The sequence below is a fragment of the Colobus angolensis genome, unplaced genomic scaffold (assembly GCF_000951035.1).
Source record: "Colobus angolensis palliatus isolate OR3802 unplaced genomic scaffold, Cang.pa_1.0 Scaffold389, whole genome shotgun sequence".
NCBI classification, from domain to species: Eukaryota; Metazoa; Chordata; class Mammalia; order Primates; family Cercopithecidae; genus Colobus; species Colobus angolensis.
Window position 1 is genome coordinate 286,985 of NW_012117254.1, and position 17,725 is coordinate 304,709.

A 17,725-nucleotide genomic window follows, 5' to 3' on the forward strand; every position below is an offset into this window, starting at 1 on the left:
CTTGGCTTCAACTATGGGTGACTCCCACAGCTCTACCTCAAGACCTCTTCCCAAGCTGTAGACCCACATATCCAACTGCCTTCAGCACATGCATGTGGATATCTAACCTCAATTCAACATGGTATAGACTCCTGTTCCCCCTCCAGTGTCTCCTACTTGGTGAACAGTGCCACCCTCCACCCAGTCACTCAAGACTGAAATCTACAAGTTATCCTAGACTCTTCCCTCTTTCTCAACTCTCTTCTACCTTATACAAATGTTTCTTATTACTTTCTATCTACTTTTTCTACGGGGTGAATTTCTTCAAGGCAATGAACATGCTTTAAACTTCTTGTATAGGCCGGGCGCGGTGGCTCAAGCCTGTAATCCCAGCACTTTGGGAGGCCGAGACGGGCGGATCACGAGGTCAGGAGATCGAGACCATTCTGGCTAACATGGTGAAACCCCGTCTCTACTAAAAAATACAAAAAACTAGCCGGGCGATTTGGCGGGCGCCTGTAGTCCCAGCTACTCGGGAGGCTGAGGCAGGAGAATGGCGTAAACCCAGGAGGCGGAGCTTGCAGTGAGCTGAGATCCGGCCACTGCACTCCAGCCTGGGCGGCAGAGTGAGACTCCGTCTCAAAAAAATAAAAATAAAAAAAATCAACTTCTTGTATCCCAGGCACTTCACACAATGGAGAGCAATTACTATGTGCTTAATGGATATTTGCTAAGTAAATAAAGGAATAAACAGATAAAACTTAGCAGTCAATTCAATCAAAATGTTTTCACATCCTTCATCCCAATCTGCTTGGATTGACAAAATTATTTTAATGGACAAGCTGGAGCTTCTATTTGTTCCTTAAAAGCAATCTAATACCTTTATATTGGCTTCTAAATAGTGAGTAACTTTATATCTGAGATAAACAATATATGAATGTATTGCTTGTTGCATTGTCCAATATGGCAGTCACTAGGCACATGTGGCTAAATCAAAATTTAAGTTAATTTAAATTAAATACAATTTAAAATGTAGTCTTCAGTCACAGTAGCCACATTTCAAGTGCTCCATAGCTAGTGGCTACTGTGTTGGATGAAGCAGATTATAGGCCACTGCAATCATCACAGAAAGTTCTACTGGATAGTGCTGTATTAAAGGATGCAGTAAGTTTTTCTGGACAAAACTCTCTGACAGCAATATATTGTGAAGCAAGTATGTTTTGTTTCAAATCCACTGACTTAAATATCAAGAATATAAATAAAAGTGAATATTTTCCAAATTATTCAGTGAATTTACATTTTTTGCCTCTCCATAAGTTAATATAAATGGCAAATATTTGATGTAGAATATAAAAGGCACAGGCACTCTGGGAGGCCAAGGTGGAAGGATCACTTGAGCCCAGGAGTTTGAGACCAGCCAGGACAACACCGTGAGATTCCATCTCTAGAAAAAATAAAAAATAAGTCAGATGTGGCGGTGCACGCCAGCGGTCATAGCTATTCAGGACGCTGAAGTGGGAGGATCGCTTGAGCTGGGGAGGTCAAGGCTGCAGTAAGCTGTGATCACGCCAATGCACTCCAGCCTAGACGACACAGCGAGACCCGAAAACAAAACAAAACACCTCACAATTAAAAGCCACAGAGAAGCACTTACAATTTTAAAGAAAAACATTAGGGAATATTTCATACCTAACTAGTTTGTGCATGTTAATAATGAATTCAGGCTCAGGATATGGGATATAACATGTAACAGAGGGTTTGCAGCCATATCCACTGCTGGCCTTTGGGTAGGAACAGATACAAGCACAACTTTCTTTTTTCCAAATTGTATCACTTAATTTTTAAAAAGAAGGAGAAAGATCAAAGAACATTTTGACAGTTGTAGTTACATAAAAGAACACCTAATTCTACAAAGATGAGTATCTCTGTTTCATCATGTAAAATCTCAAAATGTTACTCTTAAATTGAGCCCTTCATGTTTCTTCTCTCTCTTCATTTTAAATATTTTACCGAGATTTGATATCCATTGGTAAAGTGCTTAACACTGCTGAATTACTTTAATGCAAGGTTGTTCTTGGCTTAAAATATCATCTACTTCTATTTGCTGTATAAATGAAACTGTAAATATGAAAAAGATGTCAAAGGAATGCTATCCTTTCATACGCAATGGAGTACAAACTAAGGTGTGTTTTGAACAGTTCTGGCAGAGAGTCAGGAAACTGATGACAGTAAAAATATAATCCTAAATGTCTCTCCCTATTTAATTTACAGCTGAGATTATATAATCTGAAGTGACGGAAGGAAAGAAAACCAGATTTCCTTTCTTGGTTGCAGGTTATGAACAAAGTTTAAGAAGCTAATTTTTAAGGCTACTCTAACCAAGGCTAGTCTACAGGCTCTCAGAGGAAGCTCACTACCATGCCCTGTCTGAAATGTAAAATCTTGAGTCAAGGATCAGGTATCAACTTTTCCTTCAAATCCAACTGCATCTCAGCCATCCCGGATAACTAGATACTAGCAGCTCCAAAGCCTACCTCTCCTCAAGAGTCACTATGTTCTTAGAAGAGGATTCCTGTTAAGTGGCTCCCTAGGAATCAAGCCTGAAACAGCCTCTCTTTGCCCTAGCCCCCTACTATTTTATTCAGTATTCTAGGCATGCCATGGAAGGTGAACAGAAGCTGGGGTCACACACCCTCAATATTGGTCAATTATACCTAAATAAAAGTAGAAAAAATATTTTTCTCAACTCCGCATGCAAAAAGTGAAAACAAAATTCTGAAAAATTAAAAAAAAGAAAAAGTACATTATAATCTGTAGAGTCCCCATAAGTGTGGTCAGCTCAAATGCCTTCATTAGCCATTCTTTCATTGACCACCCTACGTCTCTAAGTTTCTATTCCACTTAACTATATGATTTGAGAGGGATGATACTGTAATTTGCTTTATAATTGTTCTTTTGTAATTTTAATTCTCTCTCCTAGAAAACGTCTTCCTGCAAGATGAGTTCTGCATGCGCTATCATTTCTCTATTCCTTTGGAGCCAAGAAGCAGGTGCTCTAGTGTTAAGATGAGCAGAATAGGGATCAAGAGCCTGGGTTTTGTGACTTGAAACTGCACTGAGAGACTTGGGAACATTGCTATTGCTATAGATCACCTAGATCAATATCCTCCTTTGAGGGGGAGAAGAGAAGTGTGTTCTGTGGCTACAGGGCTCTGCATACAATGTACACTTGTAAATATCCTCTGAATCAATGTACAAATCTTGATCCTTCCGAATACAAAATAACTACACTGCCTTCTAAATATCTGACTAGTCCTTCTCTTTCAATATAGCAAATTTAACTAACTAAATAATTGGAGACAGTTGTCTTAACAGATTTACATTATTTGAAGATGAATTTAGTTCATTTTAGGAACCTTAGCTAAAGGCAGACAGTCAATGGATGTAATTTTGATCGGTTCAGAATATCAGTAACTTGAAGCGAATGTTTCATCATCACCCTCAATAATCTTAAGGTAATTGCTAACTAACCATATTCCCTACCCACAACCAATCTCATCTCTGACTGACAGAAAAGACACTATCATTTACCAAGTTCCTACTATGGGGTCTGTATCTTTTACATATTACCTTTCTGAGTCCTACAATAACTCAATGACATATGTTCTGTTATTGTCTCCACTTTATAGATGAGGAAAATAAAGCTTTATAACGTGAATAACATATAAGTTCACAACTAGTAAATGACAAAGCCAGAATATGAACTCAGTCTGCTAACTCCTTATGCCAGTAAGGGCAATAGTTGTGTCACCATTAGGGAGTAGTAAAATAATCTCTAGTTTTGTTTAATCCCAGCCAGAAATGCCTTGATTTTGTCATGCCACACATCCAATATGCCCTAATTTGTTGATTTTTACTTTTATTTTTTATTTTGATTTGTGTGTGTACATAGTAGGTGTATATATTTATGGGGTACATGAAATGTTTTGATACAGGCATGTGATGCCTTCATTTGTCTCTATTACCAAAATGTGTATGTCTTTGAAATCGATAGGCCCATATGTTAAGATCAGTTCCATCACTTTATATTCACACCACAAGTTAACCCACTAACATCCTCCACAGAATGAACTGCAGATAACTATGAGCTGCTACCAACTTTGCCAGGTAGTTTGTGCACACTATTGTTTCCAGAAAGGATGCAATCTTGACCCACTCCTGGCTCTTTCTTAATTTTGCCTCTGGAAAGCCACTGCTTTTCAGTATGGAAGCATACCAACTTCCCAAGTCAATCTACTAATATTAAATTTTCCAAAAGTCAACTTGCCAGGAGACAAATGGACTGAATGAACATGAATCAAACCATCAATTTGTCAAATTATCCAAATATATTGATTTACCAAAAACCTGTTTCTTTAAGCTATTCACAAAATTTTAAGTGTGCTGAGTTGGCAGAGTTTAAGACTATTGTAGGAAGGAAGGATTTCAGAGTCCTGAGGGCTTCAGACACCTGCTGAGTTCCTCATCTCCTTCTCTCATGGACTCATTTCCTCCCAACCCAACTTCAGGGGTTGGTAGCCCAAGCTGTGCTGGATGCTGGTTCTCCTTTGTTTCTTTCCCCCATCGCAAGTTCCCTTCTCTTGTCCCCTGCTCAATTCAGCTGTAGCAGTAAGGGACCTGGGGTACAGACAAATGGAACCTTCCTTAAAATGTTAACAGAAAAATTGGCCAAGCACAATACATCCTAAGTATCTTCAAAAACTGTTAAAATATTTCAATCCACTCTAAGTCATTAAGCTTGTCAGAGTTCACAGATACTAGTTTGGGGAAAATGGTAAATTTGGCAAATGAGTCATTTGATGATATTGTTGATAAAATCTGAAAACATGCTAAATCACTGAAAAATTAGAAAATGAATTCTTTAAAAATGTATTATTAAATTAGCATAAACTAAAAACTTTCATATGAAGTCCTGAAATTGTTTTTATTCATAAGAATGGTAAACCATTCTGCAACTTTTAACTTTTTACAAATTAAACATTCCTTAAAATGTTGAAAATAATATCCATTGACTATAATCAAGAATGTAGTCATTGCATATAATCAAGAATAATACATTGATATGAACAGATACTTAGTATTCTGAATAGATAAGGGTTTTGTCCAAACTATGGCCTGTGAGCCAAAATCAGCAGCAGCCTGTTTTTTACAACGTAAGAATGGATTTGGAAATTTGAAAAAACACGAGCAGGTGATTGGTTTCTTTCTCTCCAATGGAAGCAGAGGCAATGGACAACTTACAGCCAGAGAAGCCCATTGCATTCTCACTTGGGAGAGATCTTAATGGACCTGAAGCTGCTCAAGATCATGGTTTCTTGCTAACAAAGGGACAACAAATCCCATTGTTTACCACCTTAGCGTATGAATGTTTTAGGAAACTCTTCCTGAGTGACTGCTTCCAGAAATTTTCTTTTGGCTTAAGAAATTAACTTTTAGTCACAAAAAGTTCTGTCTTTTTTTGATGTGAGGGAAAAGTATGATATTTCATTCAGATATTCTGAATGGAAGGAGTGTGCTATTTGAATTTACCAGTTCTCTCCAGCAGAGTAATTTATTACCCCAGGGCCTAAAAGGATGGAAAAGGAAAATGTCTGGGGTGTGTGTGTGTGTGTGTACACGTGTGTACACGCCTATGGTGTGTATTAGGATTGAGAGAAGGCAGAAAGTGAAACAAGATGACTCAGGAAATAATGCACCCTTCTCCTCTCCAATTCCCTACCCTGAGCATCACACCCCTTACTGCTCCCTGGCCACAGCATGAAGAGGACTGACTTTCACGAGACAACGGGTTAGGGTCTATATGCATCTTTCCATTTCAGCCTTCCTGTCTTCCTGTATGAGACACAGATATGGATTCTTGTGGCTTTCAAAATCATATTCTTTGAGTGGGTTAACATATATACATATCTGATATATCTGAAGCTGATACATGACTGAAACTACACCATACAGATTAATTCAGATAATTTTACATATCAGAAAATGAAGATTTAAAACAAAATGTTGAATTTCAACTATTTAGAACATGAGGTCCCTTTTATCTGGCAGGTAATTAGTTTTATGGCATAGCTAAGAAAATTCAATTCTTCTTTTAGCTGTATGGTAAAGACTTGCTTCAAATAATTACTAATACACAACTAAAAAGAAGCCAAATGGTGTGACTCTGATACATTTAGGTGTTTTACAAAGGATCAAGTCAAAATGGGAAAATTTCCACTAAAATCATACTCCATCCATTTCATAGAAACCATCACTCTCTAAAGGGCCATTTTGAATTCCTCTAATGTGCTTTTTTGGTTACACCAGTTTTTCACAAACACATCAAAAGAGGAAAAACAGCAAACGGCACTTGGTGGTATTTCCTCACCAGAATTAAAAAAAAATAAGTAATGCACAATATTCATTACACTTAAAAAGTAAATATGATCATCAACATGGTAGAAATCTTAGTCTCATATACCCTGAAGAGCAAGTAATCTATGGTAAGAGTTGCCCTAATGTCAAATAATAAAGACAAAACAGAAAAGTGAACACTAAGTCAACAAAAACTCTATTGCTCTAAAATTAACCAAAAAAGTTTCAAGGTTTTGTCATCTCAAAAAGAATATTGCTGATATTGGCTTCCTCTGAGCAGTGTAGAAATATTAAGTAAACATGAAAGTAACTTTAGAATCTGATTAGTGTTCTGTGGTCCGCCCCCTGCCCCTTTTCAAACGTAGAGAAGGCAATGTATAGCTTTGGTTGGTGAGTCACTGGAAAACGCCTGGATGCCAGTTGCTAACACTAAAGACATTCATGGGCAGAATGAATGTCAAGGCTACACAGTTCCCCATCATATATTTGTGGAAAATTCATTCCAGGAGAAATTCATAAATCAGACACAAGACTATACTAAGACCAGAACTGTGTGGTAAGATATAAAGAAAGTTTGCTCTGTTCCCACTAACTAATAAGCCCTTAAGGCCAAGCCTTCCAGCTGAGGACAGGATGTTCTATAGGGATGCATCTCTCACTCAAAGAGGACAGGGTTTTTGAATGACTACAACTGACAGCTCAGATATAATTTCTACAGTTTGTAAGGTACTACATTGACTTTTATATTTCATTATTTTCATATTTGGATCCATTATCAAATATTTTTCGAGTCTAAAAACTATTTTATGAATTAATGTTTGTCACTATTCAGTTAAAATCATTTGCTTTCACTTCAATGAAACAAGACACACACAAACACACACACATTTTTACATCATAAAACAGGGCAGGTCCAACTTCTTTTTAATACAGCCAGTAACTTTAGAGCGCCTGGACTAGGTCCATATGTTCATGCTAAGGTTTTGCCAAAGAGCCCATGTTTTATTTGGCATCTGAGTCTTCCTATTTTTGTAACCCACTCAGTCATCCCTCTAAGGTAACATGGTGTATGGTTTTTCTGTCACTTTTATAAGACTATTATTGAGCCAGTTGGGGAAAGCAACAGAGACCAGTCAAGTCCCGGGACATGTTAAAAGAAAATGTTTTATGTCTTTGCTACTTATTAAAACGCTAATGGCCTATGTGTTGGCTGTGCAAATATGAGATATGATTTGAAGTTTGCCCTTGTTTTCTTTTTGTTCTGAAAATCAGCTCTGTTAGTTTCCAACGGCAAGATGGACCCATGGATAAACACGTGACTGTATTCTAGAAATCAGAAAATGAGTTAATTGAATAAAATGAGCTGGTCTGTGTACTGAGGGAGACAGAAGCTGAATGCAATTTGGATCCCACTCTTAGCAAGCTTTTGATTTTCTAGGAGAAGAGCTAAGTCAGTCTCTGTGATCTCAAGGCAAAGTGGAGAGTGTCAGTAGGAGAGTAGAAAGCAGGGAGGAAGAGCTCTTCCGAGCTGGGCACCAGGAGGAACTTCTCAGAGACGAAAGATGGAACTGTTTCTTGAGGGGTGAGAAGGATTCAAGTATACAAAATACAGAGGGGAAAAACGTTTTAGTCCATGTAGAAATAGTGAATGAACTTAAATGGCATTTATGCAGAATGGTGTAGCTTCTTGTAATATTGTGGTTTCTCATTTAGTTGTACATCTCAGCATTAGGCAGCAAGTTTTATGAGGATAGGCACAGTAGTGGGCACTGCAAACACAGTTTCATGGATCTTACAGTTTCATGGGAAATCCAGACAATGAATGATTAGTTTAGAGATAACTATAAAGTTAAAAATTGTAATAAGTATGATTAAGGAAAAGGGCAGAATGCCAGAGGAGAGAATAAAAAATGAACTTACGGGAACGAGTATAAGCCAACTATTGAGCAACATAATGGAAAAATATTTCAGGTTGAGGACACAAACATGTGCAAAGACTCTATGTTGGAAGAGTGTTGAGAATTCACAGAAAAGAGAAGCCAGGGAGGCTGAAGTCTGACAGACAAAAAGGAATATAACACAAAATGAGGTTTCAGAAATAAGTAGGCATGAGAGCAGTATGCTTTACAGACCACACAAAAGGAGTTTGGATTTTATTCTAAGTGCAATGGGCAAAGCACTGAAAGTTTTTGAGCAGGACAGTAACAAGATCATATTTCAACAAATGATATTGGAACAACTGGACATCCATATACCAAAAACAATGAACTCTGACCTAAATTTCACACCTTGTAAAAATATTAACTCAAAATAGATCATAGATACAAACTTAAAATCCAGAATGATAAAACTTTTGGGAAAAAAAAACTAAAAATGTTTATGTGGCCTTGGTTTGGTAATGAATTCTTAAGACATGACACCAAAAGCAATCCATCAAAGAAAAAAAAATAACAAAATATTCCTTCCTTAAAATAAAAACCCTTTGTTCTGCAAAATACACACTGTTAAGAGAATGAAAATAGAAGTCCCAGACTTGAGAAAGTACTTGCATATCAAATATTGAACAAATAACTTGTATCCAGAATGTATAAAGAATTCTCAAAACTCATAGACTGTGGTGAGGATGAAATGAGCTAAGATGTGTTTAAAATATTCTGAACAGTGTCTGATACATAGTAAGCACTCAGCAAGTGTTGTTACTGCTTTTCTTCTGTTTTTTTTTTTTTTTTTTCACTTTAAGTTCTAGGGTACATGTGCACAACGTGCAGGTTTGTTACATAGGTATACATATGTGCCATGTTGGTTTGCTGCACCCATCAACTTGACATTTACATTACGTATTTCTCCTAATGCTTTCTCTCCCCCATTCCCCATTCCCTGAAAGGTCCCAGTATGTGATGTTTCCCGCCCTGTGTCCAAGCGTTCTCATTGTTCAGTTCCACCTATGAGTGAGACCATGTGGTGTTTGGTTTTCTCTCCTTGTGACAGTTTGCTGGGAATGATGGTTTTATATAAGTATGATTTCATAGTTGAGGATACCAAGGTTCGGGGAAGTCAAGCTGCTAAAGTTATACAGCAATAAGTGACAAACCCAGAATTTGAACCCAGATTGTTAGCTTTGGAGACCACATTTTTAATTTTTACTGCTCTGACTTTACAAAATTAATATTAGAACAATGTTTGCAGGATGCTGAAAAGATTAAAGACAATGAATATGAGAAAATATTTTGTGAATAAAAAATGAAACAAAAAAAGAATTCTCAAAACTCAATAAGAAAACAAACAACAAAATTTTAAAATTAGGCAAAAGATTAAAACATACACTTTGTCAAAGAAGATGCAATGATGGAAAATGATGAAAAGATATTCAACATTATTAGTCCTTAGGGGGAATGCAAATGAAAACTATAACTCAATACCACTATGTGCCTATTAGTGGCTAAAATTTAAAAAAATGACAACACCTTTGATGCATGCAACAACTCGGATGAATCTTAAAGGAATTGTGCTGAGAAAGAAGCCAGTCTCTAAAGATTGCATACTGTATGACTCCATTTATATGACATTCTCAAAAAGACAAAACTATAGGGATGAAGTATAGATCAGTGGCTGAAATGAGTTTAGGGTGAGGTGGGGTAGGGCTGACAATAAATAGGCAGGACAAGGAAGTTTTTTGAGGGATAACAGAACTGTTCTGTATTCTGATTACAGCGGTGGTTGAATGAATCTGTAGCTTACTTAAAATCCACAGAACTGTATACCAAGAGGAAAAAAAAAACAATTTTACTACACAATTTAACAGATAAATTGTTTAAGAAATCATTTTAAAAATGAAAATACAGGCCAGGCACGGTGGCTCATGCCTGTAATCCTAGCACTTTGGGAGGCCAAGGTGGGTGGATTACCTGAGGTAAGGAGTTCAAGACCAGCCTGGCCAACATGGTAAAACCCCATCTCTATTAAAAATGCAAAATTTAGCTGGGCCTGGTGGCAGGCATCTGTAATCCCAGCTACTCGGGAGGCTGAAGCAGGAGAATCGTTTGAACCTGGGAGGCGGAGGTTCCAGTGAGCTGAGATCACACCACTGCACTTCAACCCAGGCGACAGAGCGAGACTCCATCTCAAAAAATTAAAAAAAAAAAAAGAAAAAAAAGAAAAAGAAAATACATATCCACAAAAAGCCTTTTTTAAAAGAATATTCATTGCAGCTTTATTTGTAATAATCCAAAACTAGAAACAAATGTCCATCAAAAGGTAAATACATAACAAATTGTGGTATAGTCTTTCAGCAACAAAAAGAATGAACTACTGATACATACAATTTACGCCGGCTTAGAGGGCAGAATCAACAGAATACATACTGTCTGGTTCTATTTTTATGAAGTTCTAGTAAAGGCAAAATTAATCTACAGTGAAACATTTAAAACAGCAGTTGCCTCTAGGTGGGAGTATGTCAGAGAAGGGGCACAAAGAAGCTTTCCAGTGTGCTAAAAACATTGTTTATCTTTAAAAATTTTTAATTAAGAAGTAAAAATTATATATTTCTGGAGTACAGTATAATGTTTTGATATATGTATACACTGCGGAATGGCTAAATCAAGCTATTTAAAATATGCAAGCATTACCTCACATACTTATCATTTTTGTAGTGAAAACACTTAAAATCTACTCTCTTAACAATTTTCAAACATAAAATACAATGTTGTTAACCATAGCCACCATGATGTACATTGTACATCTTGACAGGAATGAGGTTTACATGGGCTTCTTCATTCAAAGCTCATGGAATGATAGACTTAAGATAGGTGTATTTTACTACATGTAAATTTTACTTTACAAATGTAAATAATATTAAACTCAATTTAGAAGGTTTTCTTTTTGCAATGATATAAGTTGGCAATCCTAAAACTACTTTCTGTGCATCTGATATTTGAGCAAGTAAGTAACTATATTGAGGACAATGGGGCCAGGCCTTTGTGATTATTGGAAAAGTGTGTTGCAAATACAGAAATGGAAAGGCTAGAATGAACCCTATGGTTTTGGCTTAGAATCTGAAGCATCACTATGAACTCATGATTTGTATTATTTTATATACACTCATACACAAAGGTACACATACATATAGATGGGTAGATATGGAAATACATATAGATATATATCTTTATATGTAGGTACATGTGTATTTGTTTCCTAGTTCTGAAAACACTTAAAAGCAGTAGCACACAAGTAACAATGACCACAAGTAGTGCCTAGATCTTGGTTTCTAAACACTTCCAATTAAAGAAGCTGGAGTTGCTCAGACTAAGAGAACTGGCTGATTTCTCTGAGGCAGAGAAAGTACAAAATGAACCTGAACAGTCTTGTGCCAGGTAGTAAGGGAGATGCTCAAAGAATGATGGGACACATTAAAAAGAGATGAATCAGCTGGAAGAGGCTCCCACTGGCCAATTCCGAGACAATGTGAGCACTGAAATAAGTAATAATAGTAATATATTATAAGCCAGTGAATAAATAAATAACAAATCAATGAGGCACAGGGGAAACTTCCTAACCAAAATGCCAACCAATAAATGTAGAAGGTATGGTGGTGTTAGAAAATTATCAACAGGTACTAAGACTAGAGGGTAAAAATTTCTTGAGGAACAGAGTATTTACATGTCTTCAAGTACTTTCCCATAAGTTACTTAAAATTTACAAAGGGAAATTTTACTTCACAGGTGAGAAACTTGGTGGACATCTCTTCAACCATGTGATCAAAGTTAATATCCGCTTGTGAGAAATATCAACATCATCCATCTTTTGATATGTTGTACCGAGAATACAACATTGCTTCTGTGGTATTCCTGACAAAAATGCGTAACTTGACTCTAGTTAAGAAGACACATCAGACAAACCCAAATGGAGGGACATTCCATAAAATATTCAGTCTGCACTCATCACAAATTTCAAAGTTAAGAATATCAAAGGGAGTCTGGGAAACTATTCCAGATTAAAGACATATGACAACTAAATGTAATCACAATCCTAAATTGGATCTTATACCAAAAAAAAAGCTACAAAAGATAACTGACAACATTTGAATATGGACTGTGGATTAGATAATAATATTCCACAGATACCAAAATTCCTGATTTTATAACCATACTGAGGTTATGTATTATAATAAACTTAAACACAGGAAACACATAGAAGTATTTGAGAAATAGAGGTGTACTTCCATAGTTCATAATAAATTACACACACACAAAATATCTATCTATATGAAGAGAGAGAGAGACGAGAGAGGGAAGAAAAGATGGGAAGAAGTTGAAAGAAGGAGAGAAAGGGAGAGAATGATAATAAAGCAAATGGGGCAAGCTGTAAAAAGTTGTGAGTATAGATAAAAGAGGACACATATAGTTCCTGCCAATATTCAAATAAAAAGTTAAAAAGTAAAAAAAAAAGGCAATGGAGCTAAAGCAAAAAATGGTCCCAAGATAAGAAAGAGGTAAAGCAAAAATCACTAAGCGAAAAGAGAGCTGGATGAATCGCATTCCACATCTTCAGATGACCAACACACAAACTGGGCATCTATATTGTAGAGTGACAAATGAATACTGTGAGAAAAAAATAACATTATTATTTGAGCAGAATATGCAGCTGTCAGAATATTTATTTAAAATTGCTTTTCATAAAACAGGCAAATATGTCAGGTAATTTGTCCCAGTTTTTTAAACTTTTATATTTACTAGACTCTTTTTTTCATTAGTGTCTAAACCGTCAGTGATTTCAGTGTTGCTTCAATGAGTTTTGAGTACAAATCCTTACACAGAGCTTTTCAAAAAATATTAACAACAAATTTGCTCTTATCAATTGCAAATCTAATAGTATAATGATTTTATGCTCTTGGACGATCAAAATAATTTGTCATGTAGCTGAAGATGGAGTATGGGTTGGCTAGAAGTCACATCATAAAAAAAAATGATATATAAAACCCAGAATCCTGAGACTGCTATCCCTGCTACCTATGTTTTTTGATGTCTGTCCTTTTCAAGGACCAGGCCCTGTACATACTACTAACATGACTAGTTAAATGTACACCAAGAGGCTGGCTTCAAATCTAACAAATACAGCTGCATGGGAATGGGCTCAGGTTCTTTCCCTGGATGTCAGCCTGAAAAGCCCCAACTCCTTTCCTTATCTGTTAACACCAGGTGTCAGCATGTGAATTATCTCTCTGGTGGGTGTAAGAGCATAGAATCATCTGGCTGGATGTGGCCTCCAAGCTGGAAGTTTCATCATATTCAAAGTTGGCCACACCCACTTCACCCTGCAAGGAGACATGGATGCTCTTCATGGAATAACTTGGTTGTTAATGGAGAGAGTACCATCTCAGTATGGAGGTTAAAACGTACTGGCTTTAAGCAGAAAAAAAAGAACTACCTTAAATTTATAGAAAATTAGTAAGAATATTGAAGAAATCACCAGACACAAACTTCAGATCATGACTGTCTGCTATGTTCACAGATAGCCCTTTGTATTTAATAGTGTCTGTATAGATTAGTCAGGACTATAGTGTTAAATTATAATTACTCCATATTTGGAAGGACTTTCTAATTCTTAATAATCTGACTTTGCATAGTATTTTACAAAACATATAGATCTTATTTCTTTTTTTTATTTGAGCCTCATACCCATTCTGCGGTAATTATCTTCACCATTTATAGATAAAGAACATGAGACTTAACAGGCTTCTCCAAGATCACACAACCTGTAAATGGCAAAACTGAGAAGTAAAACCTGAGCATTAGTTTTTAAAAATCATAATTTTATGTTGTTTTAAAACTATACTATAAGACCTCCACAGTATTTGCCAAAGGTGACAGGTAGAATTAGGAGACTAGAATTAGTAAAAATGGCCAAGTAACGTGCAAAGGGAGAGCAGGTAGTGTTGACTGAGTCTCCACACGACATTGAAAAACAAGAGAAATAATGGTGAATGACTCTAGCAGGAGCTATTCCACAAGGCAGGGTTGACATGATCCTGGTCCTTCCCTCACAGTTGCTCACAGGCCCTGCATGCTCTGGATGTTCCTCTCTGGTGACTCTGCTCCAGCTACACTGGCTCCTTTGCTGTTTCTCAAACATACGCTTTTGCCATATACTTCTGCCTCAAGGACCTTGCATCTGCTCTTCCCTCTGTCTGGAATATCTCCTCCAAAATCCACGAGGCTTGCTCCTCCACTCCTTTCAGATGTTAATTCAAGTCACCTTCTTGTTGAGGCCCTTTCTGGCCACAAGGGAACCACAGGGAACTGCCAACATTACTCCATTTTTAACCTATAAAATGCCATTTCAAAATCTAGTAATATTTAACCTTCCCCCAATAACATTCCCTATCCCCCTTTCACTGCTCAATTTTTTTTCCCTTGGCCCTCATCATCTCACCTACTCTACAGTCTATTGATTTGTTTATTATCTTTCTCCTCCACCAGAATGTAATCACCATGAAGATAAGGACTTTTGCCCACTACCATATCCTTACATCTTGGAACAGAAACTTCCACATAGTAGATGCTAAATATTTTCTGTATGAATAAGTAAGTTTCGCTGGGACTAAAGTGATAAGACTAGGCATGCTAGCCACATTTACAATGATGTGCAAGGCTCCTCCTCTGTTCAAGATGGGGCAGACATAAGGAATGGAGTCAATACGGTAAAGTACGGTAAAAAGACTCAGTACAACAAAACCTCATTAATTAGGACCATTGCACATCTTTGCAAAATTTTCCCCACACCTTTGTACAAGGTGTGTCTTCACTGAAAGAGGAATTAGGCAGGAACATTCTTTCTGGTGGAGTTGCTGACAGATGGAGTCTCCCCAGGGACCAATTCCAGTCCTGTAGCAGAGTTTCTGAGGACTTTGCAAGCACAGGTAACAGCTATCAGAACGTGGGAAATACTCATCATTTGATTTCCCAGTGTTTTCTACTTTACTTTTGGGTAAAAATGTGCCATCTTTGTAAAAAGTATTAGGACTAACTAATTGGTATAGTCTCCTCCCTCTAAGGTGAAATTAAAAAGAAAAATGCTTTTTCTTAGTTAACATCCCTGGTCACGTACTTCCCAAAGACTCACTGAGTTTTCTCTCTTGAATCTTTTTTTTTTTTTTTTTTAGACGGAGTCTCGCTCTGTTGCCCAGTCTGGAGTGCAGTGACCAGATCCCAGCTCACTGCAAGCTCCGCCTCCCGGGTTTACGCCATTCTCCTGCCTCAGCCTCCTGAGTAGCTGGGACTACAGGCACCCGCCAACACGCCCGGCTAATTTTTTGTATGTTTTTTAGTAGAGACGGGGTTTCACCGTGTTAGCCGGGATGGTCTCGATCTCCTGACCTTGTGATCCACCCGTCTCGGCCTCCCAAAGTGCTAGGATTACAGACTTGAGCCACTGCGCCCGGCCTCTCTCTTGAATCTTATACCAGCCACAGCTCCTGAAACTGGTGTCCTCGTGGAATGGAGCCTAGGATAAGTTAGGTCCCAAATACAGCTATACTGCCTAACTAGCTGTGTGAGTTTGGATGAATCATACATTCTCTGCGAGTGTGCTTTCTCACCTGTACAATGAGTCTAAAATCTACCTTTTAGATGTGTAGAAAATAACTGAGTAATAAACATAATATAGCATCATGAAGTATGAAGAACAAATTGCACTGTGTTAAAAGATGATGCTATGATAGGAATTTGGGCCTTACCAATACATACAACTGGGTAAATCCAAAAAGTAACTTAGTTGCTTACTTCTGACTCCAGCAGTAGCAAGACAGCGGAGGGCTACTCAATATTCACTTCTTTGCCTGACCCTCACTGACTCACAAATCCCTTACTTCTTTCTACCTTCAGTAGTCCAGGAAAGCAAGACTTTCCACTCCAGTGCATCTGTAGACTCAATGAAAAATACCCCAGCTGTTCAGGCCCTCTCCTGGAATGAAAGATTTTTAAGCCTCAAATCTTAAACATGCACAAACAGGACATTCTATGTGGAAATACACCCTTTCTTCTAAACACTTCAAATTCCCATCTTTGTGCTTCCTTCATAAGCATAGAAAAAGCTCAGCAGGATGCTTCTTACTCTTAAAAAATTGAATTACCAAGATAAGGGAAACATTTTGGGAGCTGTAGGTCCCTATGACCTTTGTGACCAATTGCTTTTCTAACTATCCCCCAGAGGGTAAAATGGAAGCCAGACTATTAATAACTAAAAATTACAACCCTGATACAACGCAATCTCTTCTCCTTTTTAATTGAAAACATCATGGGGACAAGGGACAAGTCTATGAAAAAATCAAGCAATAGGGTACTGGTTTGCACTTTTTTCTAACAATACTGCATAATGATTGAGAGATCTCATGGCCTGGAATGTATTACCATTTTGATAAGATCAAGTAACCAATCAGTTAATGAGCAGATGTCACTTCTGCCTACTCAATATCAGGCTCTGTGCTAGACAAGGATGAGGGTGACAGGTCCTGCCTTACAGAGCTCAGGTTAGTGGGCCAGCCAGGTCCACTAACAGTCCATCACATGAGAGCTGAAGAGACTGGGGCCAGAGTAGTGGCGATGGAGTTGGAGGAGGGAGGGATATGAGAGGGACAAGCAGTCTGGAATTAATCAGACTTTTCTTTATTAAATGCATCCGTTTTTTCCCTAAGTGTCATTTTCTATATTACTTCCTACATGATACACAATCCATTGTCTAGTTTTGAACTTAAGGGGAAAGAGTGTGCATTCACCCACAATTGAGTCATAATTTCTTACAAAATTAGAAAAGACACAATTTTAAGCCTTCAGAAAACACTTTTCTTATGTATCTTATGAAGATTATGGCATAGATGTGGTAGTTGGCTCCTTGCTGCATCAGAATATTTTTCATCCAATTAAGCTCTACCTTTAAATAAAATACGGGTGTCTTTGTTCTCTAAACTCTCACTATCTGAATATTTGCTACACTGATATGCTAATTTTTAAACAAAATTCATTACCCAAACCTGCTAAATAAATCTGTTTTAGGGCGCATGCAAGAATATGTTTAAGTCATGCATACCTAGACAAGAGCATGCCAGTGTGCTGCTATTGTGTCTCAGTCATTCTCCTTATAGCGTCTTGAGTTCATGTTGTTTAAACATGTTGTCTTGTATGTATCTTATTCTCCACATTATTCAGTAAAAGGTCTTTTAAGAAACTAGAGAAACTGGCCGAGCGCGGTGGCTCAAGCCTGTAATCCCAGCACTTTGGGAGGCCGAGACGGGCGGATTACGAGGTCAGGAGATCGAGACCATCCTGGCTAACACGGTGAA

General features: G+C 37.5%; 1 protein-coding gene across 1 annotated transcript in view; it reads right to left on the minus strand.

Moving 5' to 3' along the window:
• Positions 1–17,725, minus strand: part of PASD1 (PAS domain containing 1) — a 100,946-nt gene that overhangs the window by 26,255 nt on the left and 56,966 nt on the right. The window contains exon 9 of the mRNA XM_011954673.1: positions 16,245–16,350. Within this exon, the coding sequence (XP_011810063.1) occupies positions 16,245–16,350 (106 nt within the window). The remainder of the gene's footprint in view (positions 1–16,244; positions 16,351–17,725) is intronic.